The sequence below is a fragment of the Artemia sp. Qi Xiang Cuo genome, chromosome 12 (genome assembly GCF_049724085.1).
Source record: "Artemia sp. Qi Xiang Cuo chromosome 12, ASM4972408v1, whole genome shotgun sequence".
Taxonomy (NCBI): Eukaryota; Metazoa; Arthropoda; class Branchiopoda; order Anostraca; family Artemiidae; genus Artemia; species Artemia sp. Qi Xiang Cuo.
In genome coordinates this window covers 39,120,503-39,144,015 of record NC_142805.1, presented here as the reverse complement: position 1 = coordinate 39,144,015, position 23,513 = coordinate 39,120,503, and the positions used below count along the sequence as shown (strand labels likewise).

At 33.2% G+C, this 23,513-nt stretch overlaps 1 protein-coding gene across 2 annotated transcripts in view; it reads left to right on the top strand.

Annotated features, from left to right (window-relative positions):
- LOC148946099 (piezo-type mechanosensitive ion channel component-like) overlaps positions 1-23,513 on the top strand; it is a 277,609-nt gene that overhangs the window by 114,541 nt on the left and 139,555 nt on the right. For both annotated transcript variants that reach the window (XM_089097773.1, XM_089097772.1), the window contains 3 exons: positions 2,166-2,248; positions 9,420-9,590; positions 12,020-12,103. In XM_089097773.1, the coding sequence (XP_088953899.1) occupies positions 2,166-2,248; positions 9,420-9,590; positions 12,020-12,103 (338 nt within the window). The remainder of the gene's footprint in view (positions 1-2,165; positions 2,249-9,419; positions 9,591-12,019; positions 12,104-23,513) is intronic.

The window sequence follows — 23,513 nt, the reverse complement described above, 5'->3', positions numbered from 1 at the left end:
TTTTTCAATCCCTCCCCCCATAGCCCTCATCAGAAAGGTCGTAAGTCATGCCCTTGTGGCATATAACATTTTTATAGAAAGTTTTTTCGTAGAAGCTTCAAAAAGGGCTCAATCGATTGGAAATGGAGAAGACTATTGCCTTTTTTATTAGTCGAAAATGATCAGAGGGCAAATGTCCCCCTCCGCGCCTCTCATTTCCCCAAACACTTCCAATCAAAATTTTAATATAGTCATTTATGTTAAGCCTATCAAAATGTCTGGAAATTATGTCTTTGTGGATAAGAAATCCCCCCAGGCCCCATGGCAAGGATTGTAAGTTGTGCCCTGGGGACATACGGGTTTTTTATAGAAAGTGTGGTCATATAAACTTCAAAGGGGGCTCATTGAATTGGTAATCCGATTCTCTAGTGCTCTTTTTAAGAGTGAAAGTGATCAGAGGGCAGCTACCCTCTCACTCCTACACACACGTTATATTCTCTCGAAATGTGTCTAATAGAAACTTTGAGATAGCCATTCTATTCAAAATAGTCTAAATATCATATATCGGGGCTTTTTGGGTTGAAAGAAACCCTAGAGATTAGGGGCAAGGGTTGTAAGTTATGCCCAGGGGATATTAAAGTTTTTATGGAAGGGATAGTTGTTTAACTTCAGAAGAGGCTCAGTCTTTCTCATGTTATCACTATCCACAATGAAGTGCGAGGTTATATTTTTTAAATTTTCTATTATTGATACATGCAAGAAAATAGAAGGACTCAACTAATCCGCAGGTAGTACTGATCTGGTCTAGTGTCAATTTGATTTCCAAAAATAGTTAGGGTGTATAGCCAAATCTAACACCTATTTTAAAACTTTCGAGTGTCTAATACTGCCTCTTCGCCTCTGTACCCTGACAATGCTAACGATATTATAAATAGAATTTCTTATGCAAACCATCTAACCCTGTTAAATCTTGATAGGCACTTATCAGCTCAGTAATTGTTACATATTAGAAATTACTAAGGAATGGAGATTTGGTTTTTGAATTTTTTCATACCACTTTTTTTAGTGTCTTACTGACAATGGTCAAAGGCAGGTGACTGCTTACTATTTATTAGCTTAAGCAAAAATTCTTTTGAGCTTTCAACTAAGTCTAGTGGGCCAATGCAAAAAATACATCCACAAAAACACCGTGGTCCATCACTAACCAACTGTGTAAAAACTAGCTAACTAAAAAACAAAAAAAAGTTGTTAATTAATATATATTTTTTTCTCTCTATGCATTGTGTATGTCAACGGACAAAGTAAGGCAAATAAAAAAGAAATTCGTAAGGGAATTCTTGCGAAATCCCCACGTGTAAAATTCCCTCAGGAAAGATAACCCCCCAGAAACTTCACTTCCCATGGAAAGTTTTCACCATCGTGAATCCCTCCATGTAAAAATCACCCTCCCCCCAAAAAATGTGTCTGTAAGCTTCCCAATAACAAATACTATGTGTAAACACGGGTAACTTATACTTAACTTATAGCCCTTTCCTCGGGGCCTCTGGGGGTCCATAATTGGACCTTTCAACAATGCAGGACAAAATGACTATCTAAAAATTTTGATTGCATGACTTTGAGGAAAAACGGACGTGGGAGGGACTAGCTGTCCTCTAGTTTTTTCGGTTAATTAAAAATGGTGCTAGTGTTTTTTATTTCTGAACAAATGAGCCCTCTCCCGATCTTCTAGGATCATTTGTTATTTATGATCAAACCCTAGAAAAAAAATAACAACAAATAAACACACGTTCGTGACCTTACTTCTGGCAAAAAAATACAATATTCCACATTGTCTATATAGGAGCTTCAAACCTCTAGAGTAGGGTTTTCTGACATGCTGATTCTGACAATGTGATTTTCAATAAGATTGGTTGACGTTCTTGGTTGTATTTTTACCTCTTTTTCAAGCAATGGGCAATTTTTTCAGGACCGTAACTTTTGATGGATAACAATAAATTAAATGAACTTTACATATTTTGAATCAACATAGAAATGAAAATTCTATTCTTTTGATGTATCTATTGCTATTCAAACTCTTTTTTAAAGTTTCTCTTACTAGTGAGCCACATCGCTCCGTACTTACAGTGCATTACCACGAAGTGTTTGATTATTGTTGCAATATTGCTTCTAATCTTTTTTCTTTTCAGGGACGTCTTGAATCCACTTATGGCGCAAAGTATTTATCTAGTCAATGGGAGCCTGAAAGTGCTATTAAGCTTCTACAGAATAAGTACATTTTTGAATTTCACTTAATCTCGTGTTTAGTTTTCTCCTTTGTATTTCGCTGTTTCAATTCACAATTCCTAATTTTTGTTATCAGTTGGCTTGGAGAATCTTGGTTTAGACACAAACCTAAAGTCTTTTACAATGAACATAAAGATTTGTTTTAAGACTTTCTGTGAAAAATTTAAGTTTTTGTAACTGATATTCCAAGGAAAATTAATCTAAGTGCTCACAAAGAAAATTCCCCTCTTATAAACAATCATCCTGATTACTATGGTTTCTTTGTACTTAAAATTGATATCTTTTGCGATTTATGCTCCTGGAATCGGCACTTCTGTAATTTTATGTTCCAGTTTCTTGCCTCTCAAGAGCTTAACCTGAGTAAACCAATACTATTGCTACGCTATATTTATGTTTCCTGGGTTGGCTTAAGAATCTTATGGTTTTGGTTTAAAAAAGGTGCAGCAAGTTAACCTTTCTACCACAGGTAGGAAGTAGTGGCTGACTGCTCTAGAGTGTGTATGGGTCCACTTTTGTCATCCCATTTTTTGAATAACATATATTGAAAATACCTGCAGGATTCCGCTTCAAGTAAGGTACAGAATACTTATCCTTCTTCTAATCAGCTGGTATTAGGATGCGGGAAGGGTTGAGGTGTCGAGGAGAAACTTTACATCTCCAATTATACGGTAAAATCGTAGACACAATCTAATACTAAATTTATTGGAAAAATTCGCGTAGGTTGTCTTTGAATGCCAAAAATTATGCACTTATCAAATATCAAGCTAATTTGGCAGTTTTCCAAGACATGAGGTGATACTCGAAATTTTTGTACAACTTTGAAGTATGTCTGGTGTATCCCTCTGTCTGTGGATACTTGTCCCATTAGCTTTAAATAAATCTAAACAGCCTTATTGTGAATATGGCCGCTATGAAAATCCTCATTCTTGTGTATTAGGAGCCCAAGCCATTTGCTCCTAAGGTTTTGAGCCAAGTGGCGAAGAACCATACCTATCCCTCTGCTGAAAACTTACCAGTGGGGGACAGTGTTTGAAGCGTCGTAGAACCATTTGATTCCTCCATTCTTGCAAACTAAAACGCTTTAGATGATTCTGGAATGATCCCAAACTTTTTGATAAGCAATTGTGGGTGTGAGAGGGTTTCGGAAGCTGATGGGGGGGGGGGGCAATTTGTGTCTGTTTTATGGTTTTTGTCAATTGATTACATAATATCTCCGACGAGTACAGCAATTTATGGATGTTTTATGGTTTTTCTCACTGAGTATGAAAAAACAGGATGTTTCTCACTTTTATGGATCCAGGAATGGGAAACAGGAAGTAAATGCATCATTCTAAACCAATCAGAGTCGGTTAAAACAACATAAGCCAATCAGAGGACTGGTTACATATTAGCGGTGGAGGATTGCAGAGAATATAAGGAAATGATTTTTGCTATAGTTTTTATTAGTCTGTGAATTGAATTCAAAGAAGTGAGAAGAAGAACAGTTTGACTTTACTCATTTGGATATATATTTGTGTTGATGATGATGACAAGTTGAATGTTTACCCTATTAGAAGGTGATAGTGGAGTTGATGGCAATAATACAAGAGCACTAAATATTGCGGTGGAAATCACGAGAGGATCACGGCTTTGTCTGGAATGGGATGAAGTATATGCAAGATACGTGATATCCTTGAGCAAATTTAAAATGGAGGATCAATTATTTTTCGCTGCTAAAGTTGATATAGCGCATGTGAATAGACTTCAATGTGCTTTAAGTGCATTAGTGAAACATATCGAAGACAATAAACTGTATCGCTAATTGTATATGCTTAGTATTGTTCTTGTTGTAATTATTCAATAAAATTGTTTCGAAATCGAAAATCTCCCCTTTCTTTTCGGGTCAGGTTAGAATTCTAGGGCTAACGACTCATGGTCAGTATATAGTCAGCAGTCAGAGTGAAAGGATTGAAAAATGAATAAATTTGAGAAAGAGAGAATTAGATCGAATCTAGTGTTTATGGAAAAACATTTGATTTTGGATGATGATTTTCTCGAGTTATCTCTTCAACGCAGGATATTCTCTCGGGGAACATTTGACAATATAACGAAAACTGATTCTCCTCCATTGGACTATTGCATGAATCTTTGTCGATGTAACTCAAATGCTTATACTCAATTTATTGATATATTAATTGGAACAAAGCAGAATCATATCGTGGATACACTTTTGAAAACATTGCCAATGTATTCAATGTAGATGGCTCCCCATCACCATTCGAAAGAGGTAACGTCATAGAGCTACTCCTCCCCCATTCCTCCACCTTGAATTTATCCGTCGGCAGGGACAATCAGTTTTGTTTTAGCTGTGAGAGAGTTGACATCGGAAACCAAAAAATTTTCTATACGTGTCCATTATTCATGTACACTCTTGGCAGTTGGACTCAATGTGAGAATTGTACAATTATTGATGACTATAGTGAAAAGTGTAAATTATGTAATCCTTGTAAATTACATAGAGGCTATGCAGTACAAATTAAAGGATGTAATTCATGTCTTGAAGAGGTGTGTGACTCTCACCCTAGAGGACATCTGTGCTCCAATTGTCACTATGATAAATGTGATCAGTGGGAGAATACTTACCTCGCTATGATTGGAAAGAATCTCAAACATGAGTTTAGTTTATTTCTAGGAGATTGGTATTGTCGTGGATTTAAATTATTCTGGGAGGAAGAATCTGGTCTACGATTCAACTGTTGGGGTAACAAGACAATTTGGTTTCTACGTCATCGTTGTGACGACACTGCCTATTATGACTATAAACCAAGTGATTTTTATTTGGCAGTTACCGAATGTGATTCACCATTTGAAAACACTGTATGCGATATTGCTTCAAATAGACAAATTGAAACTCGTGAATTTCATAATATGAATGCAAATAGTATCATTGACTATACAAAGAGATATGACAAGAATGAAGTTACATTGTACTGTAGAAAATGTGACCCTGACTTTGCAGTCAAGCAAGATCAATATAAAGTGAATCCAAATGATTTACCAGCATTAGTGGTTCACGACAGTTGCCTATACACCGATGAAGAAATCTAAAGTGAAGATTTAAAAACATTGTTGTATATATATACATTTTATTAATAAACAAATTCACAAAATTTTTTTAAGCACTTTACTCTTAGGGCACTGAAATCAATATTATATATGTCTGAGAGGATATTTTCCACTAGAAAGTCGTTCAGACGTGAATTGTCACCTTAAATGTGGATAAACTGCTCGTAAGTATAGCCGCGACATCGGAACACAAAATATGCTTAACTGTCGCCTTCGCAGGGGCTGCCTCGTCCTCCCTTGCTCTCTTCGATGGAGGGGCCGCAATACATTCTTCACAATTTGCCTTAAAAGAAGAGAAAAAAGTTAATATCGAAAAAATTTCCCCCTTTTTTACAAAGGAAAATTAGTATTCCAATCCACCTAGCCATAATTTTATCTAGAAAGCATTTTATCACTATGAAGCCCCCTCCCCCTAAGCCAAACGCAAAGCAAAAAGTAAAATTTGGAAGAAATATTCCTATTTTTACCATGTTGAGAAAAAATTAAATACACAACTTGTGAGAAATCGAACCCGAAAAGCATAGAAATTCTATTTTTATCATTTAGAAAATAAATCCCCTCCCCCATATAAACACTGAGTACTCAAAATGAAAAACAGATACTATATGAAACTATTTATCATAAGCAACACCTGATCCCTCTTGCATTTCATAAGATTTACTGTAGAAAGATATGTCGCTAATTTGACCGGAACAAAAAGTGTCTTTCTGTGAAACCTACAAAAAGCTTAATCCTCTGGTTTCGTAGATACCGGATGACTGTTGACAGGATGCGATAATTAACCCTATTTAAATCTTTTACGGAACTGATAAAGGATAGGGTGACAACTTAAATGGAATCAGCATATTAATAGCTGACAGAAGTCAGTTGTCACTTTAGATAGAAATATGAGAAAGCAAGAATTTTATCGAAAAAAGACAATCATTTCTATTGCACTGGGAGGGGGGGTTAGGTTTAGGTGGTAAAAAGAAAATATTTTACGTTTTCTAGCGAGTATAAAGATAGCATAGTGAAGTTTGTATTAGTGTGTGTGGGGGGGGGGTATTTACCTGAATATACTGGAGGGTGACCAAGGAAAATAATTTTATTTGAAAATAAAGAATGAAAATGTACTCACATTGTTAATCATTGTAGACGAAGTTTCCTTATCAATAATTTCAGGTGTTCTATCCATTGTGTCACAGAACTATATTATAATTTAATCAAAACGCTTGTCCTTTATATACTAAATCCCAAGGGCTAATTGTTTTGAAAAGGTAAAATCATTTTTAAGCGACTCTCTGATTGGTCTAGAAGGAGATGTAACCAGTCCTCTGATTTGCTTAGAAGGATGCATGTACTTCCGGTTTCCTATTCCTGGATCATAACATTCCCCCCTAGCGTGCACCTGGACGAACAATAACAACAAGAACAAATAAATCGACCTTGAAACATCCATCAAAGTGAGAAAATTCCTGTTTTTTAATTCGCAGTGACAAAAACCATAAAACATCCATAAATTGCTGTACTCGTCGGAGATATTAGGTAATCAATTGACAAAAACCTTAAAACAGACACAAATTGCTGTTGACATCCATGAAAAACAACACATACATTGACTAGCACTCATAACCGTCCAAGAAACATCCATAAAAGTGAGAAAAATCCTGTTTTTTCATTCTCAGTGACAAAAACCATAAATTATGTACTGTCAGAATTACACTAAATTGTAGATGGCAGCAGGGGTGCCCCGTGGGAGTACTAGGGTCCTCTCTACTCTTAATGCCCAAATAAATTCTTGAAATACGCTCTTCTGACAATGGGCATGCAATTAGCGTCTTTTGATTTACTTCAAATTCTTCCTCAATATTGTAAATGAAGAAATGTGGTAGTAGTAGGGGTGGCAGTTGAAGTAGCATTTTTCGCATGCAAATATTGCCTTTTTGATCGTTTCCCTTATCATTTTCTGAAAGATCCAAATTATTATACACAGCCATTCCTGAGTTACGCCCTTTATACAAAACATACCGTTTTTTGATTTAGTTCAACACTCCCCGCAACATTTTCTGAAAGGTCTACCTGAATGTCCTGCGTCTTCTTGGAAAGTAAAGTTGAAACATCTATGCCTTTCTCAGTAAAATATCCTATCTGTAAACAATGAACAAATTGCCTAACTTACAACCCTTGCCCTGAGGACTGCGGAAGGTTGACATTCACAAAAAAACATAATTTATGGACCTTTCAACAATGCTGAACAAAATAGCTCTCTTAAAATTTTGATTGGATGTATTTTGGGGAATGATAGGCCTGGGGGAGATGATTACTCTCCATTCACTTTTGACTCTTAAAAAGGGCACTAAAAATTCCAAATTCGAAAAATATTAGACCTATCCGATCCAGAGCCCTGGGCTCTGGGGGGTTGTGTCCACCCTGAAAACATTGTTGTATACTCTTTAAAATATTGGTCACAAAATTGCTATCTCACAATTTTGGGAAACAGAGGATGTCAGGGATGGAAGGGGTAGTAGTAGTAGCGGTAGTAGTAGTAGTGGTAGTAGTAGTAGTAGTAGTAGTAGTAGTAGTAGTAGTAAGAGTAGTTGTAGTAGTAGTAGTAGTAGTATTAGTAGTAGTAACAGTAGTAGTAGAAGTAGTAGTAGTATTAGTATTAGTAGTAGTAGTAGTAGTAGTATTAGTAGTAGTAGTAGTAGTAGTAGTAGTAGTCGTAGTAGCAGTAGTAGTAGTAACAGTAGCAGTAGCAGCAGTAGTAGTATTAGCAGTAGAAAAGTAGTAGTATAGTACTAGCTGATTTAAATCAACACCCCTCTCAACTTTCTCTGAAAGCTTAACCTTAACACCCTTTGCCTTAGTAGCAGTAGTAGCAGCAATAGTAGTACTAGTAGCATTAGTAATAGCCTAATACTAGTTGCACTAAGAGTTATAGAAGTGGATATATTAGTAGCAGCACACAGATAGCGCCTTTCGGTTAATTCAATACCCCCCTCAACATGCCCTGAAAGTTTCAACTTAATACTCTAAACAGGTCCCAAGATATTGATGATACACTCTTTCGACAGCCTGAATGTGCATAATGTGTTTTGATTTATTTCAAATCGCCGTCAACATTCCCTAAGATTTTGCCATAATACTCTCAGCCTTAGTCACAGTAGTATTTGTAGTAATAGTAGGAGTAGAAAGAGCAGTTTTAGTAGTAGTAATAGTATTAGTAATAATAGTAGTAATTCCAGCAGTTCTAATAGTAGTAGCAGCAGTAATATTCACATTTTTCCTTTTGGTCAGTTAAAAATAGGAGCTACCGGTCAACATGGCCTGAGAATTTCAACATAGTATCCTAAGCTGTTATCAAAATACTGCTGATTCGCCCTTTAAGACCCTGCATGCAAATAGCATGTTTGGGTTTTGTTAAAATATCCCTCGTCAACATACCCTATAACTTAAAAAAACAATGGTATGCTGGCCGGATGTCTGCGTAGCGCAAGTACCGAACTCTTGATTCTCTCCCTTCGGCCGGGAATGCAATGTGTAGTTGAGGGCAAATCATCCGGCGCTTCAGCTTAATGCTCTTAGGGTTTCTTGAACCCAGGATCAACAATACCCCTTTACCAATACCAAATGCTTATTTATAATCAATGGGCAAATTAAAGAATTTACAGCCTTTGTCTCAAGGGTTTTCGAGATCAATTCACCCCCAGAAGTATTGATATGACCTTAAAACTACGCTGAGAGAAATGCCAGTCTCAAAATTTTGATTGCTTATCTTTTGGAGAGGTCAACAAAAAGGCCATTGGACGGAAACTGGTTGCTCTCCATTTACTTTTGAATCTAAAAAGGTCATCATAACTTTCCATTTCCAAAAGATTGAGCGTCCTCCAAAGTTTCTACGACAACTGCATTCATACAAAGATGGTTCGGCGAAAAGCGAAAAAAATAAATAGATATTTCGTTCTTCATAATTTACTCCGGCAGCGCTGTTGCACTGGCTATGATCAGTTACTTTTTGTAATGCAATTTTAAATTTGAAATATACTCCTTTTTATACAGTCAAGCTTCTTTAGTCATAGGTCCGAGAATGAAAAGGAGAAGAAACCCCTTTCGGCAATGGACTCCAAAGAAATAGTAATCCGAATTGAATCTGCAAGTGATGATATGAACCTGGATAAGATTAGTCTCTCTTCGACTATCCCTTCGTTGCCAGATAAAATTCCTGAAAAAGTTCAAAAAACCAGGTAAGAAAATATAAAATAAAAGGATCAAAAGCCGGGATTTTGTTTGTATAACGAAAGAATTATTAAATCTCAAGGAAAATCCGATTGCATAATAATTGCATTGAATATAATATAAGCGAACGTTCGGGCCATCTTATACAACATAAACATCTTAACTAAAAACATATATTTTAACTATTAACCAGGACCCCTGAAAAACTGGAAAAATTTTGTTAGTATTAAATAATAACGAGACTTCAGCAATCCGGAAAAGCAACATACTTTAAAGAAAAAAACTGTCCAAAAAAGAGGCTTTTCAAAGAAGAGTAAAAAGCCATATTAAAACTTAACACTGGCAGAGATAAAGCTCTACAACTAAAACACAAAATGAAAAAAATTACTTTTAAAGAGTAAACAGAACCAAGAACAAAGAAATATTAAAATAACTAGTCATATCAAACGTGAAGATTAAAGATACCAATATTGAATAAATAAATCCTAAAACGAGTAAAAATTGTAAAGGAATGCTCAAAGCAATTCTAACACTAACATAAATTATTGGAAAAAGGATTTTGGCTACTATTCCTCCTCCCCTATTAACTTCAACCTTTTAAATTCTAGTATGTCGTTTGTGCTTTACTACAAATAAAATGTATTTTAAGTTTATATTTTACTATAAAATAAAAAAATACAAGAGATTGCTATTAAATAAAATCTGGAATATTGCATTGCTGAGATATTTAGGATTTAATATCATTATTTACTAAACACTCAGTTTACTCTCGTTAGCTTTTTCGGGTCATTATGATTATTATAGTGATTTTATTTTTATTTTTGGCAATATTTAGAAAAATTAATGCACAATATTTAAAATATATAAAAATTATCATGTATGATAAATGTTAAGGAGACAAAAAAAGTAGCATAACTTCAGCGAAGGGGATTCATTAATTTCAATATCTGAACTGAGCAGACTATTTAGTATAATCTTGAGGACCAAAGATTAGTCTTGGTGTATAACTGGGAATTTTCCATGGGTTTGTGAAGAAAGTTGTGAAATCTGTTATTTTGTTCTTCAATAACTAGGAATTCCATAACTAAGAGAGTTAAATAGCTGGGTTTATCCAAATTCTTGAGTTGTAAATTTTCTTCTTTAATGTTGCCAAAATGTAAGTTGAATTTCTAATGAACGTGGCCAAATCTTCTTCGTCTTCTTCTTTTTAGAACATATGGTAAGGAAAGGGGATTTATGGTTGTTTTTAAAACCCTCAAGTTTTTAACATGAGGGGGGATTAAATTCCGTCAGCCTCATGGAACCCCAGAGAAAATGCATATTTTCAACCCGTACATTTGAATTTTTCCCGTACCCATAAATTCAAAGAATCTTAGTTCAATTATTATTAAATACTGGTTACAAAATTTTTTCTGACATACAACAAGTAAGCCAAAATCAGATTTCTTTTCTAAAAAAGTGAGAATACTGAAAATACTGTCTTCTTACACAATGAAAAAGAATGTTTCAATCAAAAACGCAAAGAAATAAATTTAAAATGAAACCTTTTGCACGAAAGAAGTTTTTCGAAGAAAAGTAAAAAGCAACATAAAACCAAAGATGAGCAAAAATAAATTAAATTTTTTTTTCAAGCGTAAGGCTACCATGAGTCACTATCAATAAATAAATCAAGCCCAAAACAGGCTGAAACTACAGTAAATAACAAAATCAAAGTCAAAACTAAAGACCCCTGTGTCTTCTGAAGACCAGAACGTAATTTTCTCTTTACTGACAACAAAATACATTCTAAATGTAATTTGATGTATAACTTTAACAAATCCAAAATTATTAATACTTTCAGGAATGAATATCACCGTATATTAAATAAGTTCTTGAATCACATTGGCCTGCCATATTGTAAAAAGAAGAAACGATCCAAATTTGTATTCAGTATTCTCGTTTGGCCTAAAAAAACCCATTTTTGATCGGTTCCTTTTTTTTACATCTGTGTATATTAAGCTGTCAATCCCCAATCATTTATTCTTTTCGGTGATTTCGGTTATGAAGGTTTTAATTTTTTAGATTTAATTTTTTTTTTAGATTAATCATGCATGCAACGTCAAATGCAACCAAGTAATAAGCGAACACTAGCTCATATTAACCGATAATATATAAAAAAATACTTTTGAAAAAAAAAATATTGAATGAGAAATTGTTGCCATTTGAAGCTGATTCAGGAATGTTAACTATTTTTAATCCCAATGTTAAAAGTATATTTCAAAAACCAATTTATGAATATATCGAACAAAATACTAAGAGCTCTAAAAATGTTGTCGAATTTCATAAATACATAGAAAAATAACTGAGCCCAGGTAATTTATGTTAATGAGTGGTTAATCACGTCAGGCCTATTTTAACATATGTTAAATAGTTTCTTAATTTTTTACTCATTTTCTAGGTTCTCATTTGCAGAAACTGAAAAAGACCCAGACGAATGGGAGCCAAGCCAATCCGCAGTTCTTGAGCTTGTTATCTCGTTTTGGTAAGCACAGTAAATCGATAAGAAAGTTATTATGTAGAGTTGAAATTAGTATCTTCGTGAAGGTCATTTCCTAGGCCTAAGACAAGAGTAACGTGGAATTCTACCCTAGTAAAGCCACGGCCATTAAAAAGACGTTCATGTTATGAGAGACGTTAAGTTTATGAATATCTGAATACTAAATAGCTACAATGACCATAGCTAAAATTAGATTTGCGGAAAGCTCAGGCTTAAATCCGTAATTCTATGTTTTAATTTTACAGAAAATCCCTCAGAAACAGGATTTGATTCCAAATCTTAGTTTCATAAGCTATTTTGTCAAGTCACCCTTAACCATTTTTGTTTGTCACCCTTAACCATTTTTGGACCTAAAGCAATTAGATCTGACCAACTGCTCCAATCAATGCAACAATCTCTAGAAAAAAATGTCTTGTTCATATCTTTATTTTTATCACTATTCGTTCTCCTTGTGACCACTTTATTCGATACCACCTTTAGTAGATCATCTTTGATTATCAGATTCTTCTTGATAATGCCTCTTAGAGTTTAATTACGCTGGAGACCCACCGCTCATGCTGAACATGCTAAAACATATTTTTTTCGGTTTTGAAGGGAACTACGGACCTCCAGGTAAGCGTTATAACCATAAAAATAGACTGGCTATCTCAAAATTTTCCTTGTCCGGAATTTTGCTCCCATTTTGGGCTTTTGTTGAAAGAAGAGCATCACCAAGTGCGAAAAATAACGTTATGACCAAGATAGGCACAGGATTGTACAAAGTCTCTATTGATACTGGAAGTCCCAGGGACTTGTTGTTGAAAGGTTCTAACCTTAAACGCTTCGTTTAGACTTGAAAATATGTATTAATCCCTGTGTTCACTGGCTCGGGACCCATTGGTTTACATTAGGCAACTATAATGTCAATGATTTAAAGAAAATGAAAAATTCAATTTCGAATGTTACAACACTATAGAACAACTTTCACATTGACAATATGACTGACGAATCCAGACACTTTGAACCGGGTTTGTTAGTATTTTAGAAACTAATATCTTATGGGTAGGAAACATGAAATTAGGCAATATACAATTTATTCACTCAGACAGGAAGGATGAGGTGCATTAGCAGGGAGCAGGACTCATGACGAGTCTTGCTTAGATTCGGAAGATAGTAATAAAAGAATGCTGGTCGCTTATTTTATGACTAAAAACGGGAAATTATCAGTCGTAGTGGTATAAGCCTCTTTGGAACCGACTAATAGAGGTAGTAGTGACTCAGATGAATTTCACTTAGGCCTATCCGAGTTGCAGCGGTAGCTAGCAACCTAATAAGAGACGAACACGTCCAATGTTAAGAAATATAAAAACCCTTAATCCTAAAAAAAATATACAGAAACAAATAAACGGTATCCCAGCCTGAAATATAGTATCTTTATTAGAAGATTTTAACTTCCAGGCTAGTAGAAAAAGTCATAAATGGTATCCTAGCCTAGGTAAATTTAGTTATACGGCAATACAGAGACATTGGTGCAAGGTTATTGGGTAAAAGGTGGTAAAAGACAACCGAAATTCTATAGGTGTAATTATTAAGTCATAACTAATACAGCTGTTAGTCATAAAATGGCCCATAAGTTAAAATATGGTACTTAAACGAAGGTAAGACGGTCATCCTTATTGACTATGTTATTATAAATTGAAGACTGACACGAATATTACAAGGTACTAGAATATTGTCCGTCTAGTATTAAAAGGTCGTCTTTCCATAATTGTAAATTTTCAGGAGAGCAAAATGACTTCAGAACTTTTAATTTCTCGTCCGATACCCGTAGAACTAAAACGGATTGATAAGGTATAAATTTTTTTTATGTTAATACTTAACCAATCAAGATCGAAAATTTGGTATGAACAGTTGGCAAAGGAGATACGACCTTCCGAATATTGAAAATAAGGAGATACGACATTTTTAACTATTTGAATTATCATAAAAATTACAAATATAAATTATTTCGTTTATAAAATACTAAAAAATTAAAAAAAAAAAAAAAAATTGGCAGTCAGCATATTTACTCGACTTCTTTGCCAGATTTCAAGCTCTGCATTTATATTAACACCATAATTCAGAAGGCATAATGTGGCTTAATTCCAGGAGGTGTTTCTTCTTGGGTGAATTCAGTCGCAGTATGTCATTGTTTAGGTGTGAAATAGCTTTTGGCTCAACTCTTCTGACTCTCTGAGGAAGAGGACGCTATTCTTGGTCCAATTCGAGGATGTATTTGTTGTTTATATTATGATAACGAAGGTTTCTTAGGCTCCAAACTTCAGGATCACCGGATTTTCATCGGGGCGCAATGGACTGAATGAAATTGAGAGTCTTGTAATCCTTAAAAATTATCATTATTAAGGATCTTGTAGCCGTATCGTCTGTCTTGCCAGGCCTTCTCCATCTGATTCACAAGCTCGTAGGGGAGGCACAGATCCTCCTTCCGGATTTTCCTTTCTATACAGGTGTGCATGGAGTCGCATTCCATCTGCGTGTGTCCCACAATCACATACTTTTAGATAATAGTGACTTCATATTTGACAGTAAGTATGGCCAGGGCGTTAGAGAGGGTGCCTATTTTGATATCCACAGTCATCCGGCCACAAGATAAAAACATTCGTTCCTATCTGAATATCTGGGTCTATAGAGTCCACAATAATATTCGTAAGCTCAGAGTTATTTATTTCACCTCGAGTTTCATCCCAGATATAACAATAGCGCTTTGCGTCCCTAGATCATAGAATTTAAAGTTATGCCCGTTCAGTTTACTCTGAAGTACATTATTCCAGCATTGCTCTTCGGAAGCTGCAATAAATTCTGCTGGTCTTGCGTAAAGACACCAAAAACCTCGCTAGTTGTAATCTTGACTGCATTTTTTGCACCACGTACTTTGTTTTTCAATGCAACACGGTCCTTCCATGATTTGTGGGTAACGTTTCCTTTTTCGTATGCAACACAAGAATCACAGCAATCCTTCTTGGATGAGAAAATTTAGATAATTTTCTAATAAAAGATGTCATCTAACAACCTCACACTTAGTGGTCTCTGGTTCCCGTTGGCGCAACCTTTCTTATGAAATGTCAAAACTTCCGATTGGGAATTAAAGCTGGGTTCGAGATGGAGCTTTGAAGTACTTTCCTATTAACAGTGGTTAGGCAGCTTCGGCAAGCTGTCAAGGAATGTACTAAGGAACTATTTTTCAGAGTATCTGAGAATCTACTTTCCACAATTCCTTCCCAGAACTGTCGAATAAAGATGCGGGGATCTCTGGGGTCATATGCTGCCAGTCCCTTTTTTCATCTAGTTGTGGACTAATTTTTCTCCGAGCGAATATGTATGTAGAAAAGTATTCTTAAAAACATGGTAAGTTTCACCAGGCTGATCTTTCAAAATGTACTCAAAACTTCTTCTTGGACTGCCTTTCTGGCTTTGAACTCATTTTGTACTGTTCACAATGACAATACTGGCTATGTAAACTTTTTTCTGGACATCATTCCTTGTTCTAAGAACACTAGCATTTCTTGTCTCTATTCTTCTGTAAGTTTTCTAAATTGAAACTTCGTACTCTTCATGTATTTCGTGGAGCCACACATCGGCTTCAATTTAGCTCGTTCACACTCAGTCTGTTTCCACTCACCACCTTCCTTCTTGAAAGATATATATGGTTTCCTTCTGTCTTAAGTCACTTATTCTTGTTCAAAATCGATATTAAGCTGTCTTTTTTGGTTTTCCTAGGAGTCTTAAGATAAGTGTTCTTGGAAGTCAGAGCTGTTGTGTCTTCTACAATGGAACTCGAACAGGGTGGCATTAGAGCTTCTATTTTGTCTGCAACAGAACTCGGACAACCTGCTCTGTTCCAGCAGAGTTATTTGAGCAGAATAGTCTATATTGTGCTGTTCAAACAGTGTGTAATACCTCTGAGAAGAGCTAAAAATCTAAAATTTTTGCCAAATAATCCGAAATTCAAGATAAAATTCACGCCACATGCCTTCTATACGGGTATAAATCCTCTTTAATAGTGACCCCTGTTCTTTGCAAAATAACTGCACAAATAGACTTGACACAGCAACATTCATTCAAGATAGTGGTGTAGGCATGATGACTACGTACTTAATTTCACTCCATAATTTCAGTTTGAACTAGGTGAATATTTACATGTAAGAACGTCAGTAGAAAGTTTTCCTGGCCAATTTGTTAATTGAACGAAAGAGTACAAAGCTGCTAACAAAAAGCATACAGGGAGATCTAATTACCAACCTTTAGAGATCTAATCACGAGCTCCAAAGTGATACCGGTTCAAAAAGCCACATTTCCATGTATAGAATGATTTTTAACATCCTAATAAATCTATCAACAGATACGACTTTTTGAATCGTTTCAAATGACCAATTTAGATACATCGTTCTGAATTCGGTCACTAGGTGACTTTTGGAGTCAAGCTGGAACTGTTCTCATTAGACTGACTTGTGCCTTTTTGAACGAAGAATCTGATAGGCACACTAACTTTTGTTTTACCAAAAAAGAAGACAAGACTTTTTGATACCCGACTGACAATATTGGTCAAAATAAAGTTGCTAAAGAACTGGAAAATGTTGCCAGACGGCATAATAATAAATTACGTTACCGGCAAGTTAAAAAATTGAGAGGGTTTAGTCAATCTGGATTTGTCCAAGATTAAGATGGGAGCTAGGCCACAATTAATGACAAAAAAGAGTTAAAGATAGATCGGCTGAACATTTTGAGAATATTTTGACCTGTAGATAAACCAACCCGAAATAATATCGAAAGAATGCAAAAGTCTTCGACTCTTCGGAAAGGAAGAAAGATTTATTTTGCCAGGAAGAATTAGAGACATTATTAAAAGGATTAAAAATTATCAAGCCCCAGGTGCTGATAGTGTGATATATGAGTTTGTTTTAAACATAGGGGTTATAGGTTAAAGGGTTTATAATGAAGATTATAAACATAATTTAAAAAAAGAGGAAGCACCTAGCAATTTTAGGAAAACTTTATTCAAACCTCTCTATAAAATGGATGATAAGAATGGGTTTGGAAGTTATAGTGGCACTAACTGGTTTCTGTAGCAAGCAAATTACTTAGTAGAAGCTACTTTTTAGACTTGTATATGCTGTAGGTACAGTTTTCAGTGAAGAACAGTGTGATGTTAGGACTAAAAAACAAGTGACCTTGGCCCTTTTATTCTCCAAAGAAAGCCAATACAAAATTTAGATAACCATTTGGTTCAGCATGCTTGAAGGATCCAATAAATAATTTTTTGGGGATGAAATAACCTTCACAGCCCCTGAGGAAAAGATTCTAAATTATACAATTTGCCAATTGTGTAACATATTTATTGTTATTGGGAAATACAGAGTAATGTGTGGGGTTTTTTTTCGAGGGGAATGTTTTGGGGGGAGAACTTTCCATGCGGAGGAGATTTTTCGGGGGTAACTTCAGGGGAAATTTTACAGGAGGGAATTTTTCTTATTTTAAACACGGGGTTCTTTTTACTTGTCTTCACTTTTCATTGGCGGCTCAATTTTATCTGTGGCGGCTCAAAATTTTTAGGGGAAATATCCAGGGGAAATTTTTAGAGGGAAGAGAATTGTCTAGGGAGGCCTTTTAAACGGAGAACAATTTATGCAGGGGAGGGAATTTTATGTTGGAGGCGTTTCACATGGGGATATTTTCTGGGAATTAAATATCATTGGATGGGAAATTTTATAAAGCCAAGTCTCAGAGGATGGGGAGGATTTCCTGACATTATTTGAAAAAAAAGTAAGAAATTATATATAAAAAAAAGTTTTTCAACTGGAATTAAAGAGCATTTTAAGTTTTAAGTTTATTAAAACTTAAAACAAACAGAAATGATTTCCTGTATGATGGGACTGCTCCTTCAGCATTCAATTCTAATGAAAAGTGTTTTTAAAGAACATGGACTTTAGCGTAAGGAGCTAGGTTTGAAGGAAGAACAGCCCCTCTCATATACAGAATTATTTTTGTTGGTTTTAAGTTATAATTTTGCTCCTTACTTTCAGCTCATTAATTCCTTTTAGAAAGGAACAGAAATGATACCCTATAATAGGGGATTGACCCTTTTCCAACTCCTCATTCATTACGCTAAATTTGGATAATTTTTTTCAGATAATATATCCTTAGCACGAAAAGCTAGGTTTGAAGAAAGAACAACCCCTCTTACATACGGAATAATTTCTGTTGGTATTGGTTTTTAATTTTGCTCCTTACTTTCAGCACATATTTTTTTATTTATTCGATGACAAGTTGCAATTCAGTTTCGTCATAAGCTGAAATCTCCAACTCTTCCATTAAACCATTTATTATAGAAAGTGAAAATCCTTAAGCTTGTAGAAATGTATTTTTCTGTATCGAAAGTAGGAACACTTTAGTTCTTTTTTTAGGATTCTTTTCATGTATTCTTGATATCAACAGCTCTGGAGGATCAAGCTCGTCCTGTGGTAAAAGGAATAGAATCTTGGGACGCGTATCTCAAGATGTTTATTACTGTTATTGCTTTACTGTAAGACCAGACTGTAACACTTTTCACAGATCATTTATTACATAAAAATTCGAGCCAGCTCTTTGGCTGGTAAGACACCTTATCAAGTTTAATGTCTAAAACTTACGCATAAGGTGCACCGTTAAAACCTGAAAGCATAGAAGAAACTTAACTAAAGTGACAAATTAGTATCTCTATTTAACCCTAAAACACTAAGTAGAATGCACGTAATGAATTAGGTGGTAGCTCCAAACAAGCCGATGGATATAAATTGTTCTTAGCAATACATTCAAGTTATAGATTAATGAACATTGCCTCTCCATAATGAGTCGTTTAGGTTAGGTAGTTTCTTCTGAAACTTTGTTTTGAACTTTGTTTTTTTAACTTATTCTTTTGTGACGGTTGTTTTTTAATTTTTTTTAACTTAGTTTTAATTTAACTTCGTTTTTTTGTGACTTAGCTCTTTCTTAACTTTTTTTGATGACATATTTTTCAACTTATTTTTTTACTTATTTTTTGTGACATTATTTTTTAATATACTTTTTTACTTAGTTTTTCTTAACTTGTTTTCTTAAATAGGTCTTCTTAACTTGTTTTTTTAACTTAGTTTTTTTGGGCTCAGTTATAAACTTTTTTTAACTTAGTTCTTTAAGCTTAGTTTTCTTTTGACTTAGTTTTTTACTCAGTTTTATTTTTTAATTAGTCTTGTAACTTTGTTTCTTAGCTTAGTTTTTTACTTAGTTTTTTGTGACACAGTTTGTTTAACCTAGTTTTTTTATTTTCTGTTTAACTTAATGTTTTTACTTAGTTTTCTTGTGACATAGGTTTTAACTTACTTTTTTTAACTTACTTTTTTTCACTTTTTGTACTTAGTTTTTCTAAAACTAATTTTGTTTTGACTAAATATTTTTTCACTTTTTGTTTTGTTTAGTTTTTTTAACTTAGTCTTTAACTTAGTTTTTTTTTACTTATTTTTTTACTTAGTTATTTTTAACTTACTTCTTTTTACTTATTTTCTGTAGTTTTTTATTTAGTTTTATGGAACTTATTTTTAAATTTGTTTTTTAACTTTGTTTTTCTTACTTAGTCTTTTTATCTTTATTTTTTTAATTTAGCTTTTTAACTTATTTATTTATTTAGTTTTTACTTAGTTTATTTTTACTTATTTTTTACCTTTTTTACTTAGTTTTTTTCTGAGCTTTTTTAACTTAGGTTTTTTAACTTAGTTTTTTTTGAACTTCTAAATTTTTGAATTAATACTCAATTAATACTCAATATTTTTCAATCTAATTTAATTAATTTCAATTAATATGAAAATATTATGTGAATCTTGATAAGAAAAAAACCTTTCCTGTACATTGAAAAAGAAAAGCTGACTAATATTTTGTCTTACGTGAAGTGTCATTACGAAAAAACATTTCTTAAATGTTGTTAAGCAAAATAAGACTCTTTTCCGTTGCTTTAAAAAAATGACAAATGTTTGATAATACCAGGTGAATTTTGATGGTATCAGAAAATCTTTATTAATCTCAACTAAGATTTTGCTGGTATCACACAAGATTCTGTTAATAACTTGCATGGTTTGGATAATATCATGTAAGATTCTGGTAATATTATACAAGTTTTGGCGCCCCAACTTAACCCAAACTAACCTAGCTTAAAAGATGTAAACCTAACAGTAACTAAAAGTATTCTTTTAGCTCAAGTATCCCGCTTAAGGTGTTCGTCTGTTGGCTCCCTAGAGATAGAGGAGTATTTGCTTAAAATCATTTGGGGCAGATCAATGGCACAGCAATAGGAAAAGTTCAATTTTGAAAAAAAATGTACGTTCATATCTCAAACGATGTCCCATGCTCAAAAAGTATGTCTCAAGTAGCTTGTGGACCATTTACACTTCGGATTCATTTGCATGAAACATATCCGATTTGATTACTTTTGTTGGAAATCATACAATATTTCATGTTTGGAGAGTCTGTTTCATTATATTATCGATAATACTTTGACTGAAGATGCTCTTGCACACCGACAATCTTTGAAATTGGTCATTAACATTCAACCATTTTTCCAAAGTAGCACGACTTCATGAGATGTTTTTCCGCTTCAATCATTTTAAACTGACTATCAGACTATTGATTACAAACAAACTAACACACACATAATATTTTGTTCATCTTTAACCAAAATAAACAAAATCACGACCAGCATACATAAACAATTTTCATTTCATATTTCAAAATATACTGACCACTTTTTTTCACAAGTATATGCGATGTTATTTAATAAATTAACAAAAAAAGTAAAAAAAATTAAATTAAAAAAAATTAAAATAATTAAGTTAAAAAATAACTTGAAAAACAATTAAAACTAAGTAAAAATAAACTAAGTAAGAAAATAAGTTACACAAAAACTAAGCTAAAAAACTAAGTTAAAAAACCTACTGAGATAAAAATACTAAAATAACAGTTAAAAATGAATTTCAAAAACAAGAAGTAATAATCAAGTTAAATAAAAACTAATTTAAGAAACTAAGTTAAAAAACTGAGTGAAAAAAATTAAGCTAGGAAACTAAGTTAAAAAAAACTAAGTTATAAAAACTAAGCAAAAAGTTAAAAATAAGTTTAAAAAACTAAGTAAAAAACTAAGTTAAAAAAAACTAAGTAAAAAACTAAGTTAAAACAAATAAGTTAAAAAAATAAGTTTCAAAAGAACAAGTAAGAAAAACTAATAAAATAAAAAAAACTAAGTAAATAAACTAAGTTCAAAAACTAAGTTAAAAAACTAAGTTAAAAAAAACTAAGTAAAAAAAACTAAGTTAAAAAACTAAGAAAAAAACTAAGCCAAAAAATAAGTTTAAAAAACTAAGTAAAAAACTAACTTAAAAGAACTAATTAAAAAACTAAGTTAAAAAAAATTAAGTAGAAATAGACATGTCAAAAAACTATGTCATAAAATAACATGTAAGGATAATAAGTAAAAAACTAAGTAAGAAAAACAAGCTAAAAAACTGTCTCAAAAAATAAGCTAAAAAAATAACCAAAAAAACAGTTAAAAAGCTGTCAGAAAAAAATAAGTAAAACAAATGAGTTAAAAAAAACTAAGTAAGAAAACTAAGTTAAAAATCTAAGTAAAAAAAAAAATAAATAAGAAAACTAAGTTAGAAAAACTAAGTTAAAAAACTAATATAATAAGTATCTATGTTGCAAAAAAGTGAAAAGATCAAGTTAAAAGAAACTAATTAAAAAACAAGTTTATAAAAAAAAATCTACGTAAAAAACTGAGTAAAAATATGTTAAAAAACTGGGAAACAAAAAAGACTATGTAAAATAAACTAAGTTAAAAAACTATTCACAAAAAAACTAAGTTAAATAACACTAAGTCACAACAAAAAACTTAATTAAATAAAATAAAGTTTAAGAAAATGTCACAAAAAAACTAAGTTCAAAAAGTAAGTTCAAAAAAGTTTTTAAAAAAATACCTAACCCAGCCTACTCATTGGGGAAAGGGAATGTTCATTAATCTATAACTAAGAATGTATTTCGTAGAAAAATTTATATACATCAGCTTATTAGCTCAGTTGGCTAGTGCGTCATCCCTTTATGCATGGAAGCCTGTGGTTTGAATCCTACGACAGTCAAATTTTCTGAAATCATTGCTTTTGTTTCGCAATAGTACTTACGTAACAATTTATTGTTTCCAATAGAGTACTTAGCCGCCGATGAACTGTGTCCAATGAAGCTTAGACACGGTGTATTTATTACGGCTTGGTAAAACGATGCGTGACTCTTATCCATACGACGCAGTGAAGTACAAAACCCCCGTTATCTATTGCATGCAAATGAAACGTAGAGTTTCTTACGCAATTTAAGTTTAACGAGTCCTCAGAGTTCATTGATCCTCAGGAGGGCCTTAGTGAATCGCCATCACCGAGTTTGCACAGAGTTCATTGATCCTTTAGTACACCATTAGAACCGCCTTGTCCGTTTTTGTATAGTGGTTGTAGTATCAATACGACTTTTTTGCAGTGAAGCATAGAACCACCAAAATCCAAATGACGCATGTGCAATGATGTGTGACACCAAACAAATTCATTATAACTTTGTTCAATGAAGCGTAAAGCCACCAAAATCCATACGATGCCTTTTTAATTGTGCCTGACACCAACCAAACTCATTAGGAAGATGAATCGTAAAACCGTCTGAATTCTTTACGGGCAGGAGTCGTATAACCGTCGTTATCCATTCGAGGCAATGAAGCGTGGACACACTTAAGCGTACAGTGATGCGTAACACCAGGTGACTACCGACTGGCTGCTAACTCTCTGTGAAAGGGGGTAGAGATTCTGCCTAATGCATTACGTGCATTCTACTAACACTTAACACTAACATAACACTAACATATATATATATATATATATATATATATATATATATATATATATATATATATATATATATATATATATATATATATATATATATTTATATATATATATATATATATATATATATATATATATATATATATATATATATATATATATATATATATATATATATATATATATATATATATATATATATATATATATATATATATATATATATATATATATATATATATATATATATATATATATATATATAAGTAAATAAAGACAACTTGAAAAGGTTATAACTTTGATTGAAAAATATTGTAAAGATTACAACTTAACTTTGCAGAAAACATTAGGCATGATAGCTTTATCATACCAACGAAAGGCTGAAAATGAAATAAAACACAAATTGAAAAGAGATTTGAGTCTGCAAACTCCTTCACGTTGTCTTACAGTACGTGCTCAAGACGCCAAAATCAAATTCT